This window comes from Ovis canadensis, chromosome 5, assembly GCF_042477335.2.
Source record: "Ovis canadensis isolate MfBH-ARS-UI-01 breed Bighorn chromosome 5, ARS-UI_OviCan_v2, whole genome shotgun sequence".
Lineage (NCBI taxonomy): Eukaryota > Metazoa > Chordata > Mammalia > Artiodactyla > Bovidae > Ovis > Ovis canadensis.
In genome coordinates, this window is record NC_091249.1 from 32,217,755 (window position 1) to 32,239,989 (window position 22,235).

The 22,235-nt window shown below is 57.1% G+C and overlaps 1 protein-coding gene and 1 non-coding gene across 6 annotated transcripts in view; one reads left to right on the top strand and one right to left on the bottom strand.

Moving 5' to 3' along the window:
* Positions 1–365: 365 nt before the first annotated feature.
* TRNAG-UCC (transfer RNA glycine (anticodon UCC)) lies at positions 366–437 on the bottom strand. The gene has a single exon. It is a non-coding gene; the product is annotated as a tRNA-Gly (tRNA).
* A 1,365-nt stretch (positions 438–1,802) lies between these two features.
* The window catches only part of DPP9 (dipeptidyl peptidase 9), a 37,432-nt gene continuing 16,999 nt past the window's right edge, over positions 1,803–22,235 (top strand). For all 5 annotated transcript variants that reach the window (XR_011257223.1, XR_011257222.1, XR_011257224.1 and 2 more), the window contains exons 1-10: positions 1,803–1,861; positions 4,480–4,567; positions 8,262–8,515; positions 13,795–13,907; positions 14,962–15,135; positions 15,278–15,446; positions 16,219–16,332; positions 18,616–18,744; positions 20,213–20,274; positions 22,032–22,132. Coding sequence is in view for 2 of the 5 variants with exons in the window: in XM_069591425.1 (XP_069447526.1) it covers positions 4,512–4,567; positions 8,262–8,515; positions 13,795–13,907; positions 14,962–15,135; positions 15,278–15,446; positions 16,219–16,332; positions 18,616–18,744; positions 20,213–20,274; positions 22,032–22,132 (1,172 nt within the window). In the remaining 3 variants the exon portion in view is untranslated. The remainder of the gene's footprint in view (positions 1,862–4,479; positions 4,568–8,261; positions 8,516–13,794; positions 13,908–14,961; positions 15,136–15,277; positions 15,447–16,218; positions 16,333–18,615; positions 18,745–20,212; positions 20,275–22,031; positions 22,133–22,235) is intronic.

Consider the following 22,235-nt stretch of genomic DNA (forward strand, 5'->3'; position numbering starts at 1 on the left):
CTGCTGCTGCTAAGTCGCTTCAGCCGTGTCCGACTCTGTGCGACCCCATAGACGGCAGCCCACGAGGCTCCTCTGTCCCTGGGATTCTCCAGGCAAGAATACTGGAGTGGGTTGTCATTTCCTTCTCCAATGCATGAAAGTGAAAAGTGAAAGTGAAGTCGCTCAGTCGTGCCCGACTCTTAGCGACTTTAAAATTTACTACAATAGAAATTCAGATTAGGCGCTTTTAAATTTTCTCCTTGTTTTTTTAAAGCTATTCAGGAATCGTAGAAGTTATTGCAAAGTAATAGAAATACTAGCTTGATGTTTAGGAAATTTTAAATAGACAGTAAAAGAAGCTGTTAAAAAAGTACAAAACTAACTGCTGCGTTGGCCGGGAATCGAACCCGGGTCAACTGCTTGGAAGGCAGCTATGCTAACCACTATACCACCAACGCCCGAGCAAGTAAAGGTTTCTCACAATGCCCTTAGTAAAAGTATTAGCAGTTTGGTTGGGTGATACCAAGTTACCAGGGGTGTCTCTTCCCAGTGTCCCTTCCTCGCAGAGGAAGACGCCACCCTTGGCACGTCTCACCCCACTTACTCCGGGGGGGGCCCTGCTGACGCGTCTCCCCCAAGCGCCCCGGGCTTCTTGGTACCGGCCGGGCCGCGACCAATCCCAGGCCGCCGCCTGGGCCGCTCGACTTCCGGGTCAAAGGGGCCTGGGCTGCCAGGTAGCCCGTGTCCGCCGGCGCCGCTGTGCCCCGCGCCCGCCACTTCCGGGGCCGCAGTCCCGGGCATGGAGCCGCGAGCTTGAGGTGCCGCCGGCTCCGGGACGCCCTGCCCAGCCCGGCCGCCGCCCTCGCGCCGGCCCCCAGTCCTGGTGAGCAGCACCCCCACGCCCCGTCCGGCCTCGGCCGCAACCCTGACCCCGCCATTGACCCGCCCCGCTTCAGTCCCGGCTCTGGACCCTACGTGGAACGGCCTCCCCGGGGCCCTCCGTCCCCGCCTCCGCGCTCCCCGGCCCGGCCGTTGACCGTGCGCGCGGTTCCTCCAGTCCCCGCCTCCGTTTCCCCTTCGCCCCGCTTCTCTCCTCACTCCTCGCCCGCCAGTTCCCTCCGCTTGCCCGGCCAGCTCTCAGTCTCTCCTCTGCCCGGCCTGACCCGACGTCCTCTCCCATCCCGTTGCTACCCGGGCCACCAGGCTCTGACCCCTTTCCCGGGGTGGCCGCACTCAATAATGCCTTCTCTTTCCCGTCGGCTCTGGAGGTCCCCACCTTGTCCTCTCTCTATGCAGACACATACGACCTATATGAGAGCAGAGGCCACCGCCCCGCCCTGCGTCCGGCCCCCACCCCTTCACCCCACATCCCCACTGGGTCCAGCCCGCTTCCCTCAGCCTCCTTCCCAGCCCTGTCCAGCCATCCACCCTCTTCCAACAGAGTCTTGACACTTCCCCATCTGTGCGGCAGAAGTGGCCCCTGTTCCCTTTGAGCGCATCCCTGCCCCGGCCTGTGAGGAGGTCACTTGCCTGAGCGGCAAGCATAAACCTTTACAGGAGCTGGGACTAAAAGCCCAGGAAGGGTGCAGTGTGGTCACCAGTCCCTGTAGTCCCTTGCTGGATCCTGGTCGAATTGGCGCCTGGTGGCAGGACTTTCCTGCGGGGTGTGGTCCAGGGTGTGCACACAGCGCTGCGGGGCTGTGAGGCATCAAGATCTACTGGGTACAGTGAATCAGGCCCAACCACTGGGGACTCGCCAGTGGCAGGAGTGTGAGGGGGTTAGTCCATCTGTTAAATCGCCACGTTAACGACATATTTACTCTGTCAAGGTCTGTGAACCACATCTGCAGCTGAAATGGAGGCTCTCTGGACTCTTTAGAAGGTCAGTGGGGTGGGGTGGCTGGACTGCTGGGTATGGGTGAGTGGGATTTATTTGTCTGTTCCAGGATATAGAATCTGGGAGGAAGTGGTTTTGTACAGCCCTGGAGGACAAGTTAGCCTGACCCCAGGCTAGTGGCTTCAGCTTTGCTCTGGTTGGAGACTTTTCTTTCTATCCAGGAGGAGAAAAAAAGTATTTGGTGGATGTGTGGCTACACATGCAGACACACACACCATGCCCACCCTCCACCCCTGACTCTCCATCTAATAGGGGGCCTGGCACTGGGTTCTGGGATGATGTGGATTCTTGCTCTGAAAGGGGCTTGAGTCCAGTTCTCCTCTTGGAGATTTTAAGTAACTTGTTACTTTGTTATTAAGTACTTGTTATTTAAGTAACTGTTGATTTTAAATAACTTGTTCAAATGACAGTATTAGCCGCCCTGTGGTTTCTATGTGTGTGATTTTAACCCCTGTAATCTCATTCAGTCCTCACAGTAGTATTAGGCGTTGGTCCTGTTTTACAACTGGGGAAATTGAGGCACAGGGATGTTAGGCGACTCCTTCAAGGTCACAGTGGTGGAATCAGGATTTGACTCCAAATCTCTCTGACACCAGAGCCCACGAGTAGTGGAATCAGGATTTGACCCCAAATCTCTCTGACACCGGAGCCCGCAGTTTTTGTCCCTGATCTGTGGTGAAATCAGTACTGCTTTCTAGTGACATTTTGCTTCACTTCTGGGTGATTCTCTATCCTGGGACCAGGCGCTGCTTTCTTTTTCTCTTTCAAATATTTACTTGGTTGTGCCAGATCTTCACTGTGGCATGCAGGATCTAGTTCCCTGACCAGAGATCGAACTCAGGGTCCCTGTGTTGGGAGCACAGAGTCTTAGCCACTGGACCACCAGGGAAGTTCCACTGTTTATTTTTCTTTAACCATCGGGGCACCTGTCTTGTCAAGAAGGTGGTGGAATGCCCCCCACACCAACGGTCCCTTTGACTTCAGACAGCATTCAAGTGAGGACAAGGACGTGTTCATTGAACCTGAGATGTCTGTTGAGTGCATCATGTCTGTCAGGACTACAATAGGAAGAGACAAGTGAAGGTCTGCCTCCATGGAGCTGACATCCTGTTGGGAGCGGTCATCTACCCAGAGAGGGGTTCTCAGCCTCAGCTCTAGTGGCATTAGGGGCCAGATTATTCTTTGCGTTGGGAGGGGGTTTATCCTGCTTATTGTGGGGGCTTAGCAGCATCCTTGGTCTCCACCCACCAGATGCCAGCCACCTGCCTCCCAGTCCTGACAACCAAAACTGTCCCCTGGGGACACTGGGCCTCGTTGAGACCCGTTTGCGTACCAGGATCACCTGACCTGCAGAGGCCCTGGGAGGCTGCACACATCTAAGCACACAAACAGAGAAGGGGTGACTCACAGGCCCTGGGGGCCACCCTGGTATACCACCTAAACCACAGGTGATTTACTTTGATGTCTAGTGTGAGTCTAAGAATGTTACTCAGTTTTTGCCCCCCAGACAGTAAACACAGAGTTTCTCCCCCTTGGCACTTAGGACACTGAGACCAGATCATTCTTGGAGAGAGTGGGGGTGGGTTCTCATGGACACCATAGGGTGATAAGTAGCATCCCAGACCCCACCGACTGGGTGTCAGTAACCCCCCCACACACCATCAGAACAACCAAAAATGTCAACAGGCATCACCAAAGATGCCCTGGACAAGGGTGGAGGGCAAAAATTACTCCCACTGAGAACTACTGTCTTAGAATGAGTGTCTGCAGAAATGCCCAGGCATTGAGATGGGGCTGACAGGGTAGCACTCTGGACCGAGTGCCAGGAACGACCCCTGAAGAGCTGATACTGGGACCTGAAGGACTAGAGGGAGCAGGTCTTACAAAAAGCAGGGCAGGGGTGTTCTAGGCAGAGGGACTGGGGAGTGCAAAATCCCGGAGGTGGGCTTGCCTGAATGTTTAGGGAGGTTGAGGTCAGTGTGGCTGCAGATGGTGGTCAAGATCTGGGAGGAATGGGGTTGGAACAGCCATCGGGGAGCAACCACAGTGGGGAATGTGGGTTTCTTTGATTCCCCAAAAGTGCAGTGGGTGGTATCTCCCTAGTCATGTGAAACTCGGGTCTTCTCAGGACTCTCAGCTGGGGAGAACTGCCCGCTTCCTGGCAAATGCCTGGATAGGCCTTCAGATTTCTAACATCAGCCCCGTGAGAGGGACTTCCCTGGTGGTGCAGTGATAAAGAATCTCCCTGTATATGCAGGAGATACAAAGACACAGGTTTGAGCCCTGGGTCGGGAAGATCCCCTAGAGAAGGAAATGGCTGCCCACTCCAGTATTCTTACCTGGAGAATCCATGGACAGAGGAGCCTGGTGGGCTACAGTCCATGGGGTGGCAAAGAGTCAGACACGACTGAGCATGAGAAGGCCCTGGTTTTTTTTTTTTTTGGTCACCCCACATGGCATGTGGGATCTTGGTTCCCCGACCGCGGATCACACTCGAGCCCACTGCACAGCCAGGAAAGCCCTGAGAGGGCTGCGTTTGAAGGGGAGGAGGCCTCGCCCCTCCACACTGCCAGAGCTGCAGCCCTGTGGCCTCCCCCTCGCAGGCTCACCCTCCCTGAGGCCAGCCAAGTGGTTAATGCGGAAGGTTAAGAAGCTGCGGCTGGACACCGTGAACGCAGGACATTGGAGAAGGTAAGGGGCGCTTGGGGATCCTTGGTCAGTGGGGATATCGCAGAGGTTCCCGAATTTCTAATGGAATCTTAGGTCTGGAGGGCCTAAGACAAACCTTGGCGGTCCCCAGGTTTCTGGTTTTCCCCAAGGTGTGCTTCTGGCTCTTCTGTGAGGGTGGCAGTGTGGGCTAGCAGGGTTGTTCAGCCTCGGCATTTGAAAAATATATTTTTATTTATCTGGCCATGCCGGGTCTTAGTTGTGGCCTTCAAAGTCTTAGTTGTGGCATGCGGGATATAGTTCCCTGACCAGGGATCGACCCCGGGCCCCCTGCACTGAGAATGTGGAAGTTCCAGCCTTGGTATTTTTGCCACTGGGCTAGGTCCTTCAGTGTCTGCCCTGGCATGGCAGGAGTGGAGCATCCACCCTCACCCCAAGTCATGAAAACCCCAAGTGTCCCCAGACATCACCCAGTGTTGGGAGGAGACTGAGAGCCACTGGCCAGATGGTCAGGATGTGGGCTTGGGGCTTCTGCCCTTTTTTGTGGGGAAGGTTGGGTGGGCCACTTGACCTCAGAGCCTGCTTTCCAGTCACCTTTAGAGAAGAGCCCAGAACTCACTTCCCAAGCTTTCAGTGAGGATCAAATACAGTTATCCTCACAAGGCCCAGTCACTCGTCTGTTCCACATGTGAGGCTTGGCACGAGAGGAAGGGACCGTGAAAATTCCTCAGCTGAGCCGATCTCTGTCAGTATCGGTTTTCTGATCCGCAGGCTCACCTGCTTTCAGTGAATGCGAGGATCAGGGCAGGGGTGGGCAGGAAGGGAGCAGAAGACGGTTCTGGAAGACAGGGCCGGCATTAAGTGCGTGATTTGTTACCCAGAGGCGGCCCTGAGTTTGTGTGGTGCCTGCGCATTCGGGCGCCAGTGCACAGTGGGGCTGGAGTCTCCTCTCCCCTGTGCACCAGGTCTGGGGCGGGCGTGGGCTGGGCTGCCCACGGACTCGCAGAAGCTGAAGGCCTGGGAAGTGCTAGGGGTGGCCCTCATAGAGCGGAGGATGGCTTGCTGTTTCCAGGCAGCCCCCAACAGGAGGGGTGTTATGCGGTCCCTGAGGCCACTCCCAGGCGTTTCTGGAGTATGGTGGCCCCGGGCCCCACCTCCCATCGTCTGGCTCCTCCTGCCTTCTTGCCTTCCGCCTGCTTCCCTCATCACCTGGGACTCTGGCTGATACCCCAGGGGCAGGTGGTTCCAGCTTGAGAAACGCCGGCTCAGTCATATCTCAGAAGCCGAGCGGGCCTTGACAGCGTCCCTGCTGGCAGGCCCCGACCTAGGTGCTGGTGGTGGTGTGGGCTGTGGGCCGTCCTATCGATTGGCAAAAAAGAAGGCGTGGGTAGGTCTGGCCTAGGTGGCTTGGAATCCACTTTCATTTCCCCAGCTGTGTAAACTCTTGACTCAAGAAGCCGAGCCCCAGCTGGCGCTGAATGAGGCAGGGCCGGCACAGGCTTGCTTCCCGAGGGCTGCATTCTGTTCACCTGTTCCCCTCTCCGAGCCTCTCTTTCTGCCCCGGGGAGGAGAGAGGCGAGCCGAGGGCCAGGGCCCGGCAGCAAGTGTTGGCCTGCCTGCGAGCTTGGGCTGCTGAGCCACGTCTAGAAGGTCCTCCCGATGTTTCATTTCGTTTCTCATCTCCTGGATCGTGTTTTTGCTTCCTGGGCTCTCTGCACTGATCGGAGGCAAGATCATTTTTATTTTCCTTTGCCGTGGATATAAGCCGTGAGATTCTATGAGGGTTTTTGCCAGGCTTGCTTTCTGCCTCTGGGGTCCCCCATGGGAGCACCCGAGGCCAGTTTGTTTTTCTGCCGTGATTACAGCTGGAATTGTGGCAGCGTGGGGCTGGGGGTGGAGGGGTTTGGCAGTTAGGGGACTTGCCCTGCCTTGGTTTTCTGAGCTTGTTGCCAACAGTGCTGGGGCTGTGTGGGCTCTGTAGCACCCAGCTGGTCCTGGCCCGGCCCCTTCCCAGCACCGCCCATGGCCCCTGCTGCCCTCAAGGTGAACAGCAGCTCTGTGGCAGGCCAGGACAGGCCATGGGCGCCCCTCGGCAAGGTTTGCTTTATTTGACCTGGGGGCCCCAAAAGGCTCTGATGGCCTGTGGTCCATGTCTTCAGAGCTAGCGTGGGGGCAGCTGAAGTGTCTGGGGGGCAGGCCATGTCAGTTTGTTGCCCTTCCCCCAGCTCAGCTGGGTCAGAAAGGACCAAGCAGGGGCCCAATTGGAAAGAGGAGTCTGAAGATCAGCCTGCAGTGGGTGCTCAACAGCCGTGGCTGCCTCCCCATGTCTCTTTCTTCTGTTGCCTCTCACAGCGAGCAGGGATCTCGTACTAGCAAGGGGCAAAGCCTTCTGGAAGTCTTAAGGCCCCCAGGTGAAGGTGGAGCCCTAGCTCTGTCCACGACTTCTTGAAAGCCAATTCCTCCTACAAGGGAATATGTACATGTGTCCACAGAAGCACTAATCCCAGAGGATGAGGTATCCCGGAGTCTAAGCAAGACCTTTGGCTATTTGGTGCCCTCACAGGAAATCCAGGCTGGCCTGCCCATGTTGGCTGGCCTCACCAGATGACCCTGGCTTTTCTAGAACCAGGTCACCGAGGCCGTGTTTAGATTTCCATAAAATAAATATTTGCCTGGCCAGTCTAGTTCAGTCAAGAAGCCACAAGTGCAGGGGGTGAGGAGGGTATTACACAGCAGCAACCTTCCCTGGAGTGGGTGGAGAGAGCGGAGTGGCCTCTCGGGAAGCGGGTGCCTGTCCATCCTCTCACCTGAGGCTCTCTGATGACCAGCAGATGTCTGCCTGGCTCTCTGAGCCCCTCTGGTGAGACAGGACAGCTTCCCCTGCTGGCTGGCGAGCTGACAGCATGAGCCACAAGATTTGCCCACCTGCACCTTAGGCTCAGTTATTGGGGAGTGAGAGTGTCTCCCAGTGGAGATCATCACTCTGTGGCCCTCCAAGGAACGCTTCCTGTGCAACAGGGGCCGTGTGAGTTTCCAGGAACACTGCCGTGGCCAGGACAGACAAGATCGGTGGGTGGGGTGGGCGGGGGTGGCCGAGCAGGAACAGGCAGGGGATCCGTAAACAGTCACCAGCGGGCAAGTGAAAGATGGATGGACAGTTTTGGTCCAGATGGCCATCCACAGCCCTGACAGACACGCTGAGATCTGATTAGAAGCTAGTCCAGTGTGGAGTGGGGCAGAGGTGTTCCAGGCAGAAGGACAGCACAAAGGCTGTGGAGTGGGAAGGAGCCTGGCTTGTTTGCAAAGCTGAGAGAAGGCCTAGATTGATGAAGGCGGGTGAGGTTTGCAGGCCTGGCAGAGGTCAGAGGACAAAAGCCAGCAAAGGCCCTGTGAGTGCTTGGTTTTATCCCAGGTGAGTGCAGGAAACCAAGGAAGGGTTTTAAGTCGCAGGGTCAGATTTGCAACATGTGCGAGGTTGAGCTGGGAGACAGTGGCAGTGTTTCAGCCAGGAGGTGCTGGTGGTGGGGCTCTGTGGGTTCGTGGCTGGAAACAAGTGGAAGAATTTGAGGCGTCCTCAGGGGCGGGGCAGGCTGCCCAGGGTGGGGCCTAGCCAGGGGAGTCGGTGGTAGGGGCAGCTTGTGAGCGGAACTTGGATGCCACCCTGCTTCTCACCATCTTCCCGCCTGTCCTTCCCTCCCTACCCCCCCCCTCCTCGTAGCTTCTCGCTGAATTCCCAGGGGGCGGAGAGGATGGCCACCGGGGTGCTGACGTCTGAGCGGGGCGACGCGGCAGAGACGGAGGACCCGGCGTCCCGCTTCCAGGTGCAGAAGCACTCGTGGGAGGGCCTCCGCAGCATCATCCACGGTAGCCGCAAGAACTCAGGCCTCGTGGTCAACAAGGCGCCGCACGACTTCCAGTTCGTGCAGAAGACTGACGAGTCAGGCCCCCACTCCCACCGCCTCTACTACCTGGGTGAGGCCCCGGGCTCCCCACCCCCACGCCTTGTTGCCAGGCCAGCTGTTGCGCCGTCCCCTCATCCCCAGAGGTCAGCCAGTCCAGTGAGTCAGAGGGTCCAGAGGGCTGGGCCTGAGGCAAGCTGTCTGCAAATGGTGTGGTCCCACATGACAGCTGTGAACAGTGATAGCCTGGGGCAGGGTCCCCCATGGCCTCAGCCGTGTGGTGGCCAACACAGAGGGCAGTCCTGCCCCATCCGTGCAGCAGCTCCAGGTTTGGGCCTGGTAGGTGGGCCCACGGCCCTGAGATTGTTTCCAGTGCCTGTAAGCTAGGCCCGCCCCCTGAGTCACTTCCCAGTGGCCTGGGCTGGGCCGGGGTGGCTGCTGAGCAACGTGACTCCCCACAGTGGGAGTGGAAGGTCACTCCTGTGGGGGCCTGCCGGCTCGTGGTGTGTTGAGAGGAACTCGGAGGCTCACACAGAGGTGGCTCGATTGCATCACTGTGGGCGGGTGGTTGGGGGTTTGCTCTCCCAGCCCTGGATCCCCGGATAACCATGTCAGTTGCTGCTCACTTCCACCTCCTGGGGTGTGCCTCGATGCAGGGCTTCCTATGTCATCGGCAGTTACGTCTGCACTTGTGTTCCCCGCTGGCCTTCGGGGCATGGTGTGGCCTCACACACACCTATGGCCTTGACCGCCGCCCCGGCCTGGCTCCTAGGAGGTGGATGACAGATAACCTGTTGAGCAAATGAATATTGCCCAGGGTCTTCCAGACCAAGAAGGAACGGCACCAGTCCTGTTCCTTTGGACATAGCCTGACCTGTGATTATTGATCTGAGGCAGGTTTTTAACCCCAGCTCTGGATCTTTGGGGCCGGGTCACCCTCCACATACCCTCAGCCTGACCCTAGTCAGCCCTCGGTCAGTATTGGAATGAGTGATGGAGCGAAGGTACAATTGAAGGTCACCCCCCGCCCCATGCTGCCCCGACGCCAAGACCCTGACCAGCGCTGCCCTCACACCAAGGCCCGTGACAGTGACTGCGGGGGCTGCCCTGCTGGATGCTCTCCCTCCCTGCAGAGGCCCACGTGGAGACCAGATGGCAGTTTGGCAGGCGGAGTCAGAGAGAGGAATGGTCTAGAAGGGTCGGTGAGCGGCGGCCGGCTGTTTTTAGAAATCCGGTTGTGCTGGTGTACGGCCACGCCCGTGGGTGTGCGGACCATCTCGGGCGGCTTTCGAGCGTAACTGGGACAGAGGTTATGTGGGCTGCACAGCCAAAAATACTTACTGTCTCTGGCCCCTATGGAAAAGAGTTTGCCAGCTCTAGCCTAAGAGAGATTAGGGCGGGCTTCAGGTTTCATTTATCCCTGGGAGAGGAAAAAGAGAGGACTGAATGTGGCCCAGACTCTGTGACTGTGGCAAGCTACAGCCTCTCTTTTTCTTTTTCCTGTGGTTCCATGGTCCCCAGTCCCTCCCCTGTCCTGCATGCAGTCTCACTTGGGTCCCTAGCTTGCTCAAGTTCAAGTTGCCCTCCCAGGTCAGGGTACTTGTATGAGTGTCCCAGGACAGCTGCTGACACTAGTGACCACTGACTTGGTGGTTTAAAATGACAGAAGCGTATTTCGTCTCAGTGCTGGAGGCCAGAAGTCTGAAATCAGTTTCTCAGCCGAGAGCCGGGCGTCTGCAGGGCTGGTCATCTTCCTGAGGCTCAAGGGGTAGGGGATGTGTTCTTTGCCACTTCCTGCTCTTGGCAGCCATTGGCATCCTTGGCTTGTGGCTGCATTGCTGCAGTTTTTGCCTCCCTGGTCACATCTCACCTGTGTGTCTGAAATCTCCTCACCTCCCTCTTATCAGGCTCATTAGGGCCCCCCTGCATAATCCAGCCTAATCTCCCCAGCTCGAGATCTTTACCATAATCCCAATGGTAAAGGCCCTCTTGCCAGGCAGGTACCATGCTCACCAGCTCCTGGAGTTAGGATCTGGGCGTCTTTGGGAGCCACCATTAAGCTAACCAGAGCTGCCGAAAGGGCAGAAACGCTCTGAGTTACTCTGAGCCTCATAGTAAAGACGTGGGTGTCAGGGACCTCTCCCAGCACAGAAGCCTGAACTAAATGGAGCCCAGGCATCCACTGCATGTGTTTCTCTCTGCGACTCCACCCTCACTTCCCACCTGCCTCATGCTGCCACACTCCCAGGGTCACGCGTCTGGTTCCGGCCACCAGCAGAAACGAACCACCTTTCTCTGAATATGATTGGTTCCATGTACGTCAGATGTCCGCTCCTCTGGTCAGCCTCAGCCTGTGCACCGGTCTGGGCCTGGGGTTTGCAGAAGGTTCTGAGAGCCCATCCCAGGGGTGTGGGCCAGCTCCAGACAAGGGCGGTAGAGCCACTGAAACCCTGAAACGTCCCTAGAACAGCCCAGAGCCATCCCGCTTCTCTTGGGCTAGATCACCCTTGAGCTGATCCAGTCTGTATCACTCAGCACCCTGGGGTGCCCTTGACCTCACGTCACGTCCAGGTTCCTGGATCAGGTCTCCCCCGAGCCCCCATGTATTTATAGCTCAGTGCTGGGGGAGTGCTGGTAGTAAGACAACGTTGATGGATTGAACAGAAAGGACCTCCCAGGTTGATGCCCAGCCTGTGCTGGTGCTCTGAGCAAGTGGCCTGTCCCCCTGCTCCTCTGGGATCCCTTCCTCCTTGGTGGGCCCCATCACCACCCTTTGGGAAGTCTCTCTTGGAGCCCAGTGCATGTGGGACAGGGCAGAGAAGGGAATGTGCCCGCTGCTGTCCTGGAAGACGGGCTCCGGTTCCAGGGCTCCACTGCTCCTAGTGGGTCGGCTCTTCCCTGCTGCAGATGGGTGTCACGTGTCCAGCGGAGGAGGGCACAGGGCCCCAGGCGGCACTGGGGGTCCCTTCAGGCATAAAAGATCTCTTGTGTTCTGTGTCCAGGTCCTGGGCTCCCTGACATGCCGGGGGGCTTTGGGATCGGGTGTTGAGATGGTGGAGCTGGTAAGAGAAGTGACAGCAGAAGTCAGTGGCCGTGCTCAGCCGTCCCAGACCCTCGCTGTGCACACCGATCCCCACCAACGCCAGGGCCTGGGCAGCTGCTTCAGGGGATGTGCCAGAGCGCATGTCCCTTTTCATGTCAGTGCTTATTAGACAGTGGGGAGGGGAGGCGTCTCTGGTGTTCTTCGGTAGGGCTGCACCACCAACTTCCTGTCTGGAAGTCTCAGGCTCCCAGAGAGCCTATGGACCGGGGCTGTTCAGAGCCCATGGTGCTTGGTTGAGAATGGCCACCTGCCCCCTCCCAGCTATCCACACTGGCCCCGACACTGGGCCTTGTTTGTTGTTTAATTGAGAAGTAATTCACGTCCCATCAAATCCCTTCTCTTAAAGGCAGACAGCACAGTAGTTTTGGGTATAGTCAGTCACAGGATTGTGCAACCATCCTCACTGTCCAGAAAATTCCATCACCCAAGGCAATCCTCATCCCTGTGAGCGGTCACTCCCCATCCCTGCCCTCAGCCCCAGCAACCACTGACTTGCTTCCTGTCTCTGGACTTGCCTGTTTTGGACATTTTACAAGAGAGGAGTCACCTACCACATGATTCCCGTCCCCACTTGTCTTATGAACTTGGGAAGGAAGATGTCCCAATGGGTGGCCTGGGTGGGTGGTATAGAGTCTGTGTCTCTAGCTGAGAGTGAGTCTAGCTGCAGCAGCTTAGAGCAGCGGTTCCCAACCTTTTTGGCACCAGGGACCAGTTTCATGGAAGACAGTTTTTCCACCGACTGGAGGTGGGATGGTTTCAGGAAGATTCTCATGAGGAGCTTGTAACCTGGGTTCTTCTCGTGTGCATTTCACAGTAGGATTTGCTCCTGAGAGACTAATGCCACTCATCTGACAGGGGGCAGGGCCCAGGTGGTAACACAAGCAATGGAAGTGACTGTAAACACAGATAAAGCTTTGCTCACTAGTGCTCCCCTCCTGATGTGAGGCCTGGTTCCAAACCGGGTTAGGGACCCCTGGCTTAGAAGTCCTCAGATGTTGAATTGTGAACACTTCTCACTTGTACGTCCAAGTTGGCTTTGCATTTTCACTTCTTTACCAACTATACTTCATGAGCAAATTGTCACGAGTCGAAAATACAAGTCGCTTGCTGTATTGAGAAGCTACCTGTAAGAGTTACTGTGGTGGGATGGGTATTACTTATGAAGCTCTGTTTAGCTCTAGAGGCACCAAACTTGGGGCCCCAGCCTCCAGTCTTAGAAGTGAGGGTGCGTATGAGGACAGGAGACCAGTTCCAAACCCAGTCTCCCTCCTGGAAGAGTTTGGGATTGAAAGGCGTCAGAGAGAGGCGCCCGCTCTCTGTGATCCATTGTCAGTCGTGGTCCCTTCCTGGGCCACAGCCTGCTTCCAGGGAGCCCTGCCTCAGTGCCCCAGCTTGGCACCTGGAGAGCGGGGACCCCCAGGCTCCCCGGGAGAAGCATCCTGCTCCCACAGCCATCATGCCATTGTCCATCAAGGCAGAGCCACTCCAGGTCGGAAGGTGTGTCCTTGCCCTGTTTGCCGCTGTCTGTGCCGAGCACCCTGTATTCCTTCCCTCACTCACCCACACAGAGTCCTCCCCAGGCAGCCACTCTGCTCTGCAGATCAGCGGCTCTCATTCAGGCACTCCTGCCCCAGGAGACCATGCTCAGTCATGTCTGGGGACATCCTGTGGTTGTCACACTGATGGGGCTCTTGTCATCCAGTGGTAGGGCCAGGGAGGCTGCTTCACACCCTCCAGTGCCCAGGATGGCCCCGCAGAAGCGGACCAACCTGGTGTCAGCCCTGCAGAGGGGGAGGGGCTGGACTGGAATACACTTCTCCCTGTCATTCTGGAGCTTTGCCCTTCCTTTGATCTGAGACTAATTCCTGGCCTTTGCAAGAGCCTATCATAGTAGAGCAGGATACATGACCGGAGCCCAACCTGTGGGGAGTCGGGAATCACTGACCCCCCCATTTTTTGTTCTCTTGGGTGCTTTTTGTTCAGTAACTGAGGCTGACATGTTTGGCTCTAACATTTCAGGTGGAAGAGCCTGCTGCTCCTGCTGGCCAGTGTAAATTCTGTCTATGGATTCTCTGGGGAGGGACATGTGGCCAAGGGGCTGGAGAAGCAGGAGAAGCCAGCCGGGCCCAGTCCCAGGAGCTGTGCGGAGTCTAGGTCCTAGGTCCGTCCCACCTGAGGCTCTCTTCTAGCCCTGAGCTAGGCTAGAGTTGGCACAGGCGCCCACTCTGCTTTTTTCTCTTCCCTACAAGGGATGCCTTATGGCAGCCGAGAGAACTCCCTCCTCTACTCCGAGATTCCCAGGAAGGTCCGCAAGGAGGCGCTGCTGCTCCTGTCGTGGAAACAGATGCTGGATCACTTCCAGGTAAGCCCCGTGGTTGAGCCAGGCCCTCCCTGTGGCTGAGGCGGGCAGGTGCACTTGGCCTCTGAGGGGTCCCAGCCTTTCCCCCTGGGAGGAGTGCCCGGCTCTGGACACCTGCCTTACACCTGCCCTCCCCTTCCCCTGGGGCACCCAAACCGCAGCCCAGGCTCGTGATGACAGCGCCTGCTGGAAGCACCTCTCCCTTTAAAAGCCTCATCTAAAGGGTGCGAGTAACTTGGGCTTGAGGCCCTTTTATAGACTTTTAACTAATGACCCATGTGGTCCAAGTCGTCTTGCTTCCAAAGAGGATGTGGCTGGTGAGTGGGAGAGAGCCTTCTGTACTGGTTTATGCTGACTGCTTTTGGATCATAGACATATGACAGTACTCCAGGGAGAGGACCCATGCAGCCCTCTCCTCTTTGCTTGTCGCCTGTCCTGGACAGAAGTTGCTAAGCCCACCAACTCATTTGCATGGTTTTCCTTGCAGCAGGGGTGGGGATGGGGGGTGCTCATTTTGCTTTGGATTCTGCTCTTTAAAAACACATTTCTGGGGTCTCTCTTCTGCAGTCCAGTGGTTAGGACTCCACGCTTCCACTGCAGGGGGCAAAGGGTCAGTGTCTAGTCAGGGAACTAAAATCCTGCAGGCCTTGCAACATGGCCAGAGAAAAAGAAATTTAAAAAATAAAAAATGTGTTTCTTCCTTTTAATGTTTCTCTGAATTCCTACGTGATGTTCAGAATTCTCCGCGGGGCAGCTGCATGGTGTCCCCCATAATGCACCTGCTCACCTGCCCGCTGCCTCCCCACCCCAGGTCAGGCATCTGGGTGGTCCTGAATCTGCCCGTTCCCTCCCCCACACAGAGACTGGGGAAATGTGGTGGTTGGGTGGAATGAGCTCAGATGTTCTCGCAGGAAGGGGCTGTGATCGAATACGGAGGGCGGGGTTCTGTAGGGTGTTACTGGTTGGGGGCCCGGCCCCATCTGTCTGGGAGAGAGTTGGTGGGGAAAGGGGGCCAGGGCCTCAGCTGCTGACACTGATGTCCCCCTTGTGTCCCCAGGCCACACCACACCACGGGGTCTACTCCCGGGAGGAGGAGCTGCTGCGGGAGCGGAAACGCCTGGGCGTCTTCGGCATCACCTCCTACGACTTCCACAGCGAGAGCGGCCTCTTCCTTTTCCAGGCCAGCAACAGTCTCTTCCACTGCCGGGATGGCGGCAAGAATGGCTTCATGGTGAGCTGCACTCGCTGGTGGGGAGGGTGTTGGGGGGGATGGCAGCAAGAATGGCTTCGTGGGGAGCCGCACTTGCTGGTGGGGAGGGCGGGGGTATGGCTGGGGCCTCCCACCCTGCTGAGCCAGGCCTCTCTGTCTGCAGGTGTCCCCCATGAAGCCCCTGGAAATCAAGACTCAGTGTTCGGGGCCACGAATGGACCCTAAGATCTGTCCCGCCGACCCTGCCTTCTTCTCCTTTATCAACAACAGTGACTTGTGGGTGGCCAACATTGAGACGGGCGAGGAGCGGAGGCTGACCTTCTGCCACAAGGGTGAGGCCAGGCGGCGGGTGGGGTGGGGTGGACGCGGGGGCAATGGGAACACCACCACCGCTACCTACCAATCCCCTCCCTGTGTCCCTATGTGGAGGGTAGGGTGGATGGGAACCCGCTGCCCCTTGTGGTCAGTCCCCACAGCCACCACTCCAGCTTCTGCTGGAGACCCCTGCCCCACCATGCACCGCCACCAGACCACTAGCACCTGCTCAGAGCCTGGTCTCCTGGCCACCACAACCCCCCAGCCCACCCCCACGGTAGCCCCACAAAGTCTGGCTACTTGGCTTTCCTCTGTGTGAATCACCCAGGCCATGGGGGCCTGGCCTGCCCGCTAGATGCTGCCCATCTCAACCTTCCTACCCCTGCCTTCCTGTCCCCCTCCACGCTTCCAGCCCAGAGCTCACCAGACCCGGGCTTGCCTCAGGCCCCTGCCTGCCCGGTGTGATGGCACCCCTGTGTAGACACCTGTGGAAATCCGAGGACTATGGCCGATCCCTGCCTACCATCCTGCCCCAGGTCCTGGTGCCCTCTTGATAAGCCTGAGCTTCTCAGCTGGGGCGACTGGGACACTGGCCATGTGCTGAGACATTGTTAGCTGTCACAACGGGGCAAGGGTGTACCTGGCATGGAGTGGGTTGGGTGGCGATACTGCTCTACACCCCATGGCGCCCAGTACAGCCCCCAGGATGGCCCCCAACGTCAGCAGTACCAGGAGAGCCCCTCCTCTGAACCAGACCCCTCGTCTCCCATCTGGCTCTGCCCTCTCCAGGCTTGTCTAGTGTCCTCGACGACCCCAGGTCTGCGGGTGTGGCCACCTTTGTCATCCAGGAGGAATTTGACCGCTTCACTGGCTACTGGTGGTGCCCCACAGCCTCTTGGGAGGGTAAGTGCCTCTCTGGTTTAAAAACACTTGTGCAGGGGACTTCCCTGGTGATGCAGGGGTTGAGACTCTGCGCTTCCACTGCAGGGGATACGGGTTTGATCCCTGGCTGGGGAACTAAGATCCCTCATGCTGCAAGATGCTGCAAAAAAATACACACACTTCTGCAAATGCTCTTCTGTTAACAGAAGCACAGTATACATGCTAGTCTGCCCTTCACACTTTTCGTTTTAAGATCAGCCTCAGCCAGCTTGCTGGCGACACTCAGGCTGCTGTTACAGAATACCGCGGCCAGGGCAGCTTATAAACAACAGGTGTTTATTTTCACTGTTGCTGGGACCGGGAGTCCACGACCAAGGCAGATACGTTGTCTGGTGAGGAACTTTCCCTAGCTTCCGGGTGCCATCTTATCTCCCTGAAGGGGCAGGGAGTTTTCTGGGGTCTCCTTTTTGTAAGGGCACTAATCCCCTTCATGAGGGCTCCACCCTCATGACCTGATCATGTCCCAAAAGCCCCACCTTCCACTACATCACACTGAGTAGTGGTGAGTTAGGATCTACCATTTGAATTCTGGGAGGGTGCACACATTCAGTCCGTTGCAGTCAGAACACAGAGAATCAGTCCTCTACCTGTGGATGTCTTGGGTGCCACAGCTAGAGAGTAGCCCCACTAGCTGAAACTTGAGAAAGCCCACTTGCAGCAGTGAAGACCTATCACAGCTATAAATTAATTTAAAATAAAGAGGAAAGAAAAGAAAATCCTGCCTTAGAGAAATTCCCAGCTGGAAGAGAGATGAGTTGAAGCTACATGCACCGAGAAGTTTGGTGGGGTTTGCCGACAAGTTAGGAAGAAGCCAGAGCAGTGGGCCCTTCTGTGTCTGTTTTTCTTAGCTGTGCCTAAGGCCAGGATGTGTCACCTTTTCCCTGTTCAGCAGAGCACACTCTGTCTTCTGAGTGAGGGAGCAGTCATTTCTGGGGCCAGTGAGTAGCATCAGACCTTCCACAGCATGAGTAGAACTGGCCCAGGCCTCCGCTGCTAGGAGTCCCTCTGACCTGAGCGCCAGTGGGCATGGGGCCACAAAACCCAGGATCCTGGGGGCCAGGCATTGGTGTCCACCACCCCAGCCATGCACCACCCTATCCCGGCCATCCACTGCCACCTTTACGTCAGCTCACCTTTTCCTTAAGTTGATTTGCAAAGAAAACTTCATGGTCCAACCATGAATACAAGCTTGGCCTGAAAATTGTGCAGTGGGGAGAAACCAGTGCCGTACACTCTAGCCAGCACCCAGGCAGAGAGGTTGGATTGTCAGGGTTGGGAAGGCTGCTGGCACTCCCGAGACCTGGCGGGGATCGGCGTGTTTCTGGGGAGGACACTGTCCACACTCCTCCATCTGGCCAGTGTCTTTCACTGCCGCAACACCTGGTGTGCCTGAGGCCCACCGGGGAGAAGGGCTCCAGGTCAGAAGTCAGGGTCGGTTCAGGTCACTCTGCTTATGCCTCTGCCTGGCAGAAGCAGGTGACTGTCCCACCCTTCGATTTCATGGTCTATAAAATGAGATTTTCTCCCCTTGTCCCTGTGGGCATGGAAGTGGGTTTCTTCTCTGGGGGGGGCTGTGGTCTCCTGAGTTTTCATGACAACTACAGATGTCTCCAGACATGGGATAGGTCCCTTGGGGACACAGAATGACCCCTGCTGTCATCCGCTGGCCTTGATGATGTCAGGGTTCTCACTCTGCTATTCTCAGCAGCTCAGAACCCCTCAGATAGGGTCTGCCGCGTGCAGGACCTCAGGGGCACTCACTCCGCTTGCTGTAACCAGCACCCTACAGAGCACATGTGGACATCTGCAGGCCAAATGGGCTTAGCCACATTTGGTGGATGATGTTGGTCCACCCTAGCAAGTTAGATGAGGGTATAAGATGCAGAGGGGACCCTTCTCAGCAACTGAGAAAGGAATGGCTATGGGCTCCATCCCTTGACCTTGGCACTGGCAGCCCCCGTGCCACTTGCAGCTCCTGGCTACTCGCTTCCTTCTTGTGACAGTGTTCACAGCACCCTTTCTTGCTCCAGCCCCAAATGCTGGTCTGCTCGGGTGAATGTGACCAAGTCCCACAGATGGGGCAGCTTGGACGTCACAGCTTGAAGGCTGGACGTCCTAGGTGGAAGCATTGGCAGCTTTGGGTGTCCTGGCCCCACCGTGGTGGAGCAAAGTCCTGTGTGGGCAGGAGTCGGGGACAGCGGAGGGATGCCTGGCACCCTCAGCAGGGGCCCGGCTCCCTCCCAGGGTCAGAAGGCTGCAAGACGCTGCGGATCCTGTACGAGGAAGTGGACGAGTCCGAGGTGGAGATCATCCACGTGCCCTCCCCTGCGCTGGAGGAAAGGAAGACGGACTCCTACCGGTACCCCCGGACAGGTGAGGGCCTGGGATAGGTCAGGGCCCAGGAGAGGTCAGGGCAGCTTGGAGATGTCTGAAGACTCGTGGAACCCGGTGAGGCACCATCCAGGATGGGCCCACAGGACCCAGGCAGGGATAGACCCAGAGAAGCAGGCTGGGTTCGGGAACAACAGCCGGGCCAGCGCCACCATCAGCGGTGACTGGCGTCCTGCCTTGGGGCGCAGGAGACGACAGGCGCCCTGGGGAGGTAGTAGAGGGTGCGGCCCCCCTGAGGGCGCATCGGACACTCACTGCCTTGTGAGCGCAGTTTGCCCCATGTCTCAAGAGAAGCCAGGAATCCAGACTCACCCACAAAATCTACCAGTTTATATTTTTTAACGTGGACCATTTTTAAAGTTTTTATTGAATTTTTTTTTTATTACATTGCTTCTGTTTTATATTTCAGTTTGGGGCCAAGAGGCTTGTGGGATATTAGCCCCCTGACCAGGGATCATACCTGCACCCCCTGCATTGGAAGCTCCGAGTCTCAACCACTGAACCACCAAGTCCCAGAAATCTACCAATTCTTAAACATGTCTCAAATTATTTAAAAATACTTTTAGCAGGACTTGCCTGGCATCCGGTGGTTAAGACTTTGCCTTCCAATGCAGGGGGTGCAGGTTCGATCCCTGGTTGGAGAGCCAAGATCCCACTTGCCATGCTAGGCACAGTCACACAACTTTAAAAAAGGAAAACAAACTTGGTGAGCCACACAGAATACTCATGCGGGCCAGGTTTAGCATCTTTGGGGCCCCCGTGGAAGCCTCCGAGAGACTTGTTCCTGCCGACTGTGGGCTGTGCTAGGCAGAGCCTTCCTGGGGAAACTCCTAGGTCCTGGTGTGAATGGGGAGGTCAGTCTTTTCCTTCCATTGCTGGAAAGGTGAGGAAGCGGAGTTCCAAAATATCACCTGCTGGAGCGCTAGAGCCATGGGCCAAAGCTGAGACGTGTCATAGGAACTGAATCCCGCCCTGGAGAGCCTGTCTCGGCTGCCCCAGCCTATCGGCTGCCCGCCTCCTGACTGCTGAGCACCAGCTGTCGCCAGATAAGGGCCCTGTTTGTGCGTCATGGGGGCTTTTATTAGGGGCATGTGCCGTACTTGCACCCGGCTTTCAAGGTCTCCCAAGGTAGGGAGACATCTTCCTCCTGTTTCATGTCCCCCCATGACCCCCGACCAGCCCAGGCCTGATCTCTGTTCTTACACAGGAAAGATGTAGCCACATCACCTTTGGGACCATGGTCCAGGCTCACAGTCACTCCTGCCTGGGGGGGCCAGAGAGGGTGACACACCCATCAACCTCTGGACAGTGGGTGTCTTCCTCCCCTCCCCCCATGTCAGCTGGGTCACAGCCTTGGAACATCCCCTGCACCCCCCCAGCCAGCGCTCCAGCACCTGCTGTCAGCTCTCTTGGTCCACCTGCCAGGTCCACCTTGCTTTCATTTCTGCAGGCAGCAAGAACCCCAAGATCGCCTTGAAACTGGCTGAGTTCCAGACCGACAGTCAGGGCAAGGTAAGTGTGGCACCTGGAAGAAGCCTCCAGATGAGGGGAGGCCGGGGTCTGTGCTGGGAGATCAGGTGGCCCCTCAACCCCCACTCCAGGGCAGGTGCTTCTCTGGCCAACTGAACCCAAAGAGGCTTCACCCGGAGCCCTGGCTTCCAGGCCGCACCCTTCCCCCCATCACCCTGAACCGGGACTCAGACAGGGAGTGGCCCTGAGGTGCAGAGAGGGGGACCCCTGTGAGTGAGCTTCGAGTGGAGGCCCTGCAGGGGTTGGGCTGCCCAGAGGGCGGGGGTGCAGTCACCTGGGGGACCTGACCTTCAACCAAGGGTATCCCTGCCCCCACCTCTGGGCAGTTCATCTGTCACTTCAGCAGACGCATCAGTGTTCCAGATCCTTCTCTCTGTCACCTAATCAGCCTCACAGATGGGGGTCCTCATCACCCAGGAAGTCACTCCTCAGGATCCATAGCCAGGATGGCAGAGGAGGCTATGGGGAGAAGGGTGGGGGCGATGCCCAACTCCATGTGAGGATGTCGGGGGGGATGCCCCTCATGTCAGAGATCAAAGCAGGCTGGTGAGCCTGGAAGCCCCTTCGTATTTTGCCAGAACGGCTTCTTGTGTAACATTTCAGAAAAGTGCCTGAGATAAACTACACTTATTTTCGTGATCTAGGGGTTGGTTTTGGTTTGAGCACGAGTAGGCCCTTGGAGAAGGCAATGGCAACCCACTCCAGTACTCTTGCCTGGAGAAGCCTGTGGACGGAGGAGCCTGGTAGGCTGCAGTCCATGGGGTCACTAAGAGTCGCACACGACTGAGTGACTTCACTTTCACTTTTCACTTTCATGCATTGGAGAAGGAAATGGCAACCCACTCCAATGTTCTTGCCTGGAGAATCCCAGGGACAGGGAAGCCTGGTGGGGTGCCGTCTATGGGGTCACGCAGAGTTGGACACGACTGAAGCGACTTAGCAGCAGCAGCAGGCCCAACCAAACCCCTTCTCCACTCCTGACCAGAATGTTCTGGTGGATCCTCCAGGGACCTGCGCTAAGTGGCTTTGCCGAGCCCCACCAGCTGTTGTAAATGCTTCCAGGCCCCCCCTCAGATGAGCAGGGTCCTGAGATGGCTGGGGAGGTTTTTCCCACTAACCCACAGCTGGGGCATGCAGAGGTTGGGGGCAGGCCTGGGTGTGGGATGTGCTGGGCCCTGCTGGCCTCTCTCCCATCCACCCTCCCCAGGAGATGCCCTGCTAGCCCCGTGTCACCTCCAGGAAGCCGCAGGGGCCAGAGGCTTGTCTTGCCCAAGGCCACCTGGCTCTTCAGCAACAGCCATGCCAGAACCCTTGGTTTCCAGTCAGCAGGCTGTCATAGCACAGACCGCTGGGAGCCCTTAGTCCCCAAAGCCTGTCATCTCCTGTTCTGGAGGCTGAAGGTCTGAAACCAAAGTGTCGACAGGGCAGTTTCCTCCCTGGCTATCCGAGGCCTGGGGATGCCACCTTCTCCCTGCATCGTGTCACAAGACAGGATGCGTGGCACTTGTGTCCACATCTCGCCCTATTATAAGGATGCTCATCCTGTGGGTTGGGGTACCCAGTATGACCTCATCTTAACTGATTACATCTGCAACTGTCCCATTTCCAAGTTCGGCCCCCTCCTTGAGTCCCAGGAGTTAGGGCTCCAGTGTGTGGCTCTGAGGAGATACAGCGCCTCACAGCAGTGGCAGCACATGGCCAGGCCGGATGATAACCCATGTCTGTCTGTTCCCCTTTAGATCGTGTCGACGCAGGAGAAGGAGCTGGTGCAGCCATTCAGCTTGCTCTTCCCGAAGGTCGAGTACCTTGCCAGGGCCGGCTGGACCCAGGATGGCAAGTAGTGAGTGTCATCCCTCAGAGTCCAAGACACCCCTCACAGTCACTTCTGCCCTGGGTTGGGGCAGACACACTACACCAGAGCCCCAGAGTATAGCCGGGGGCCA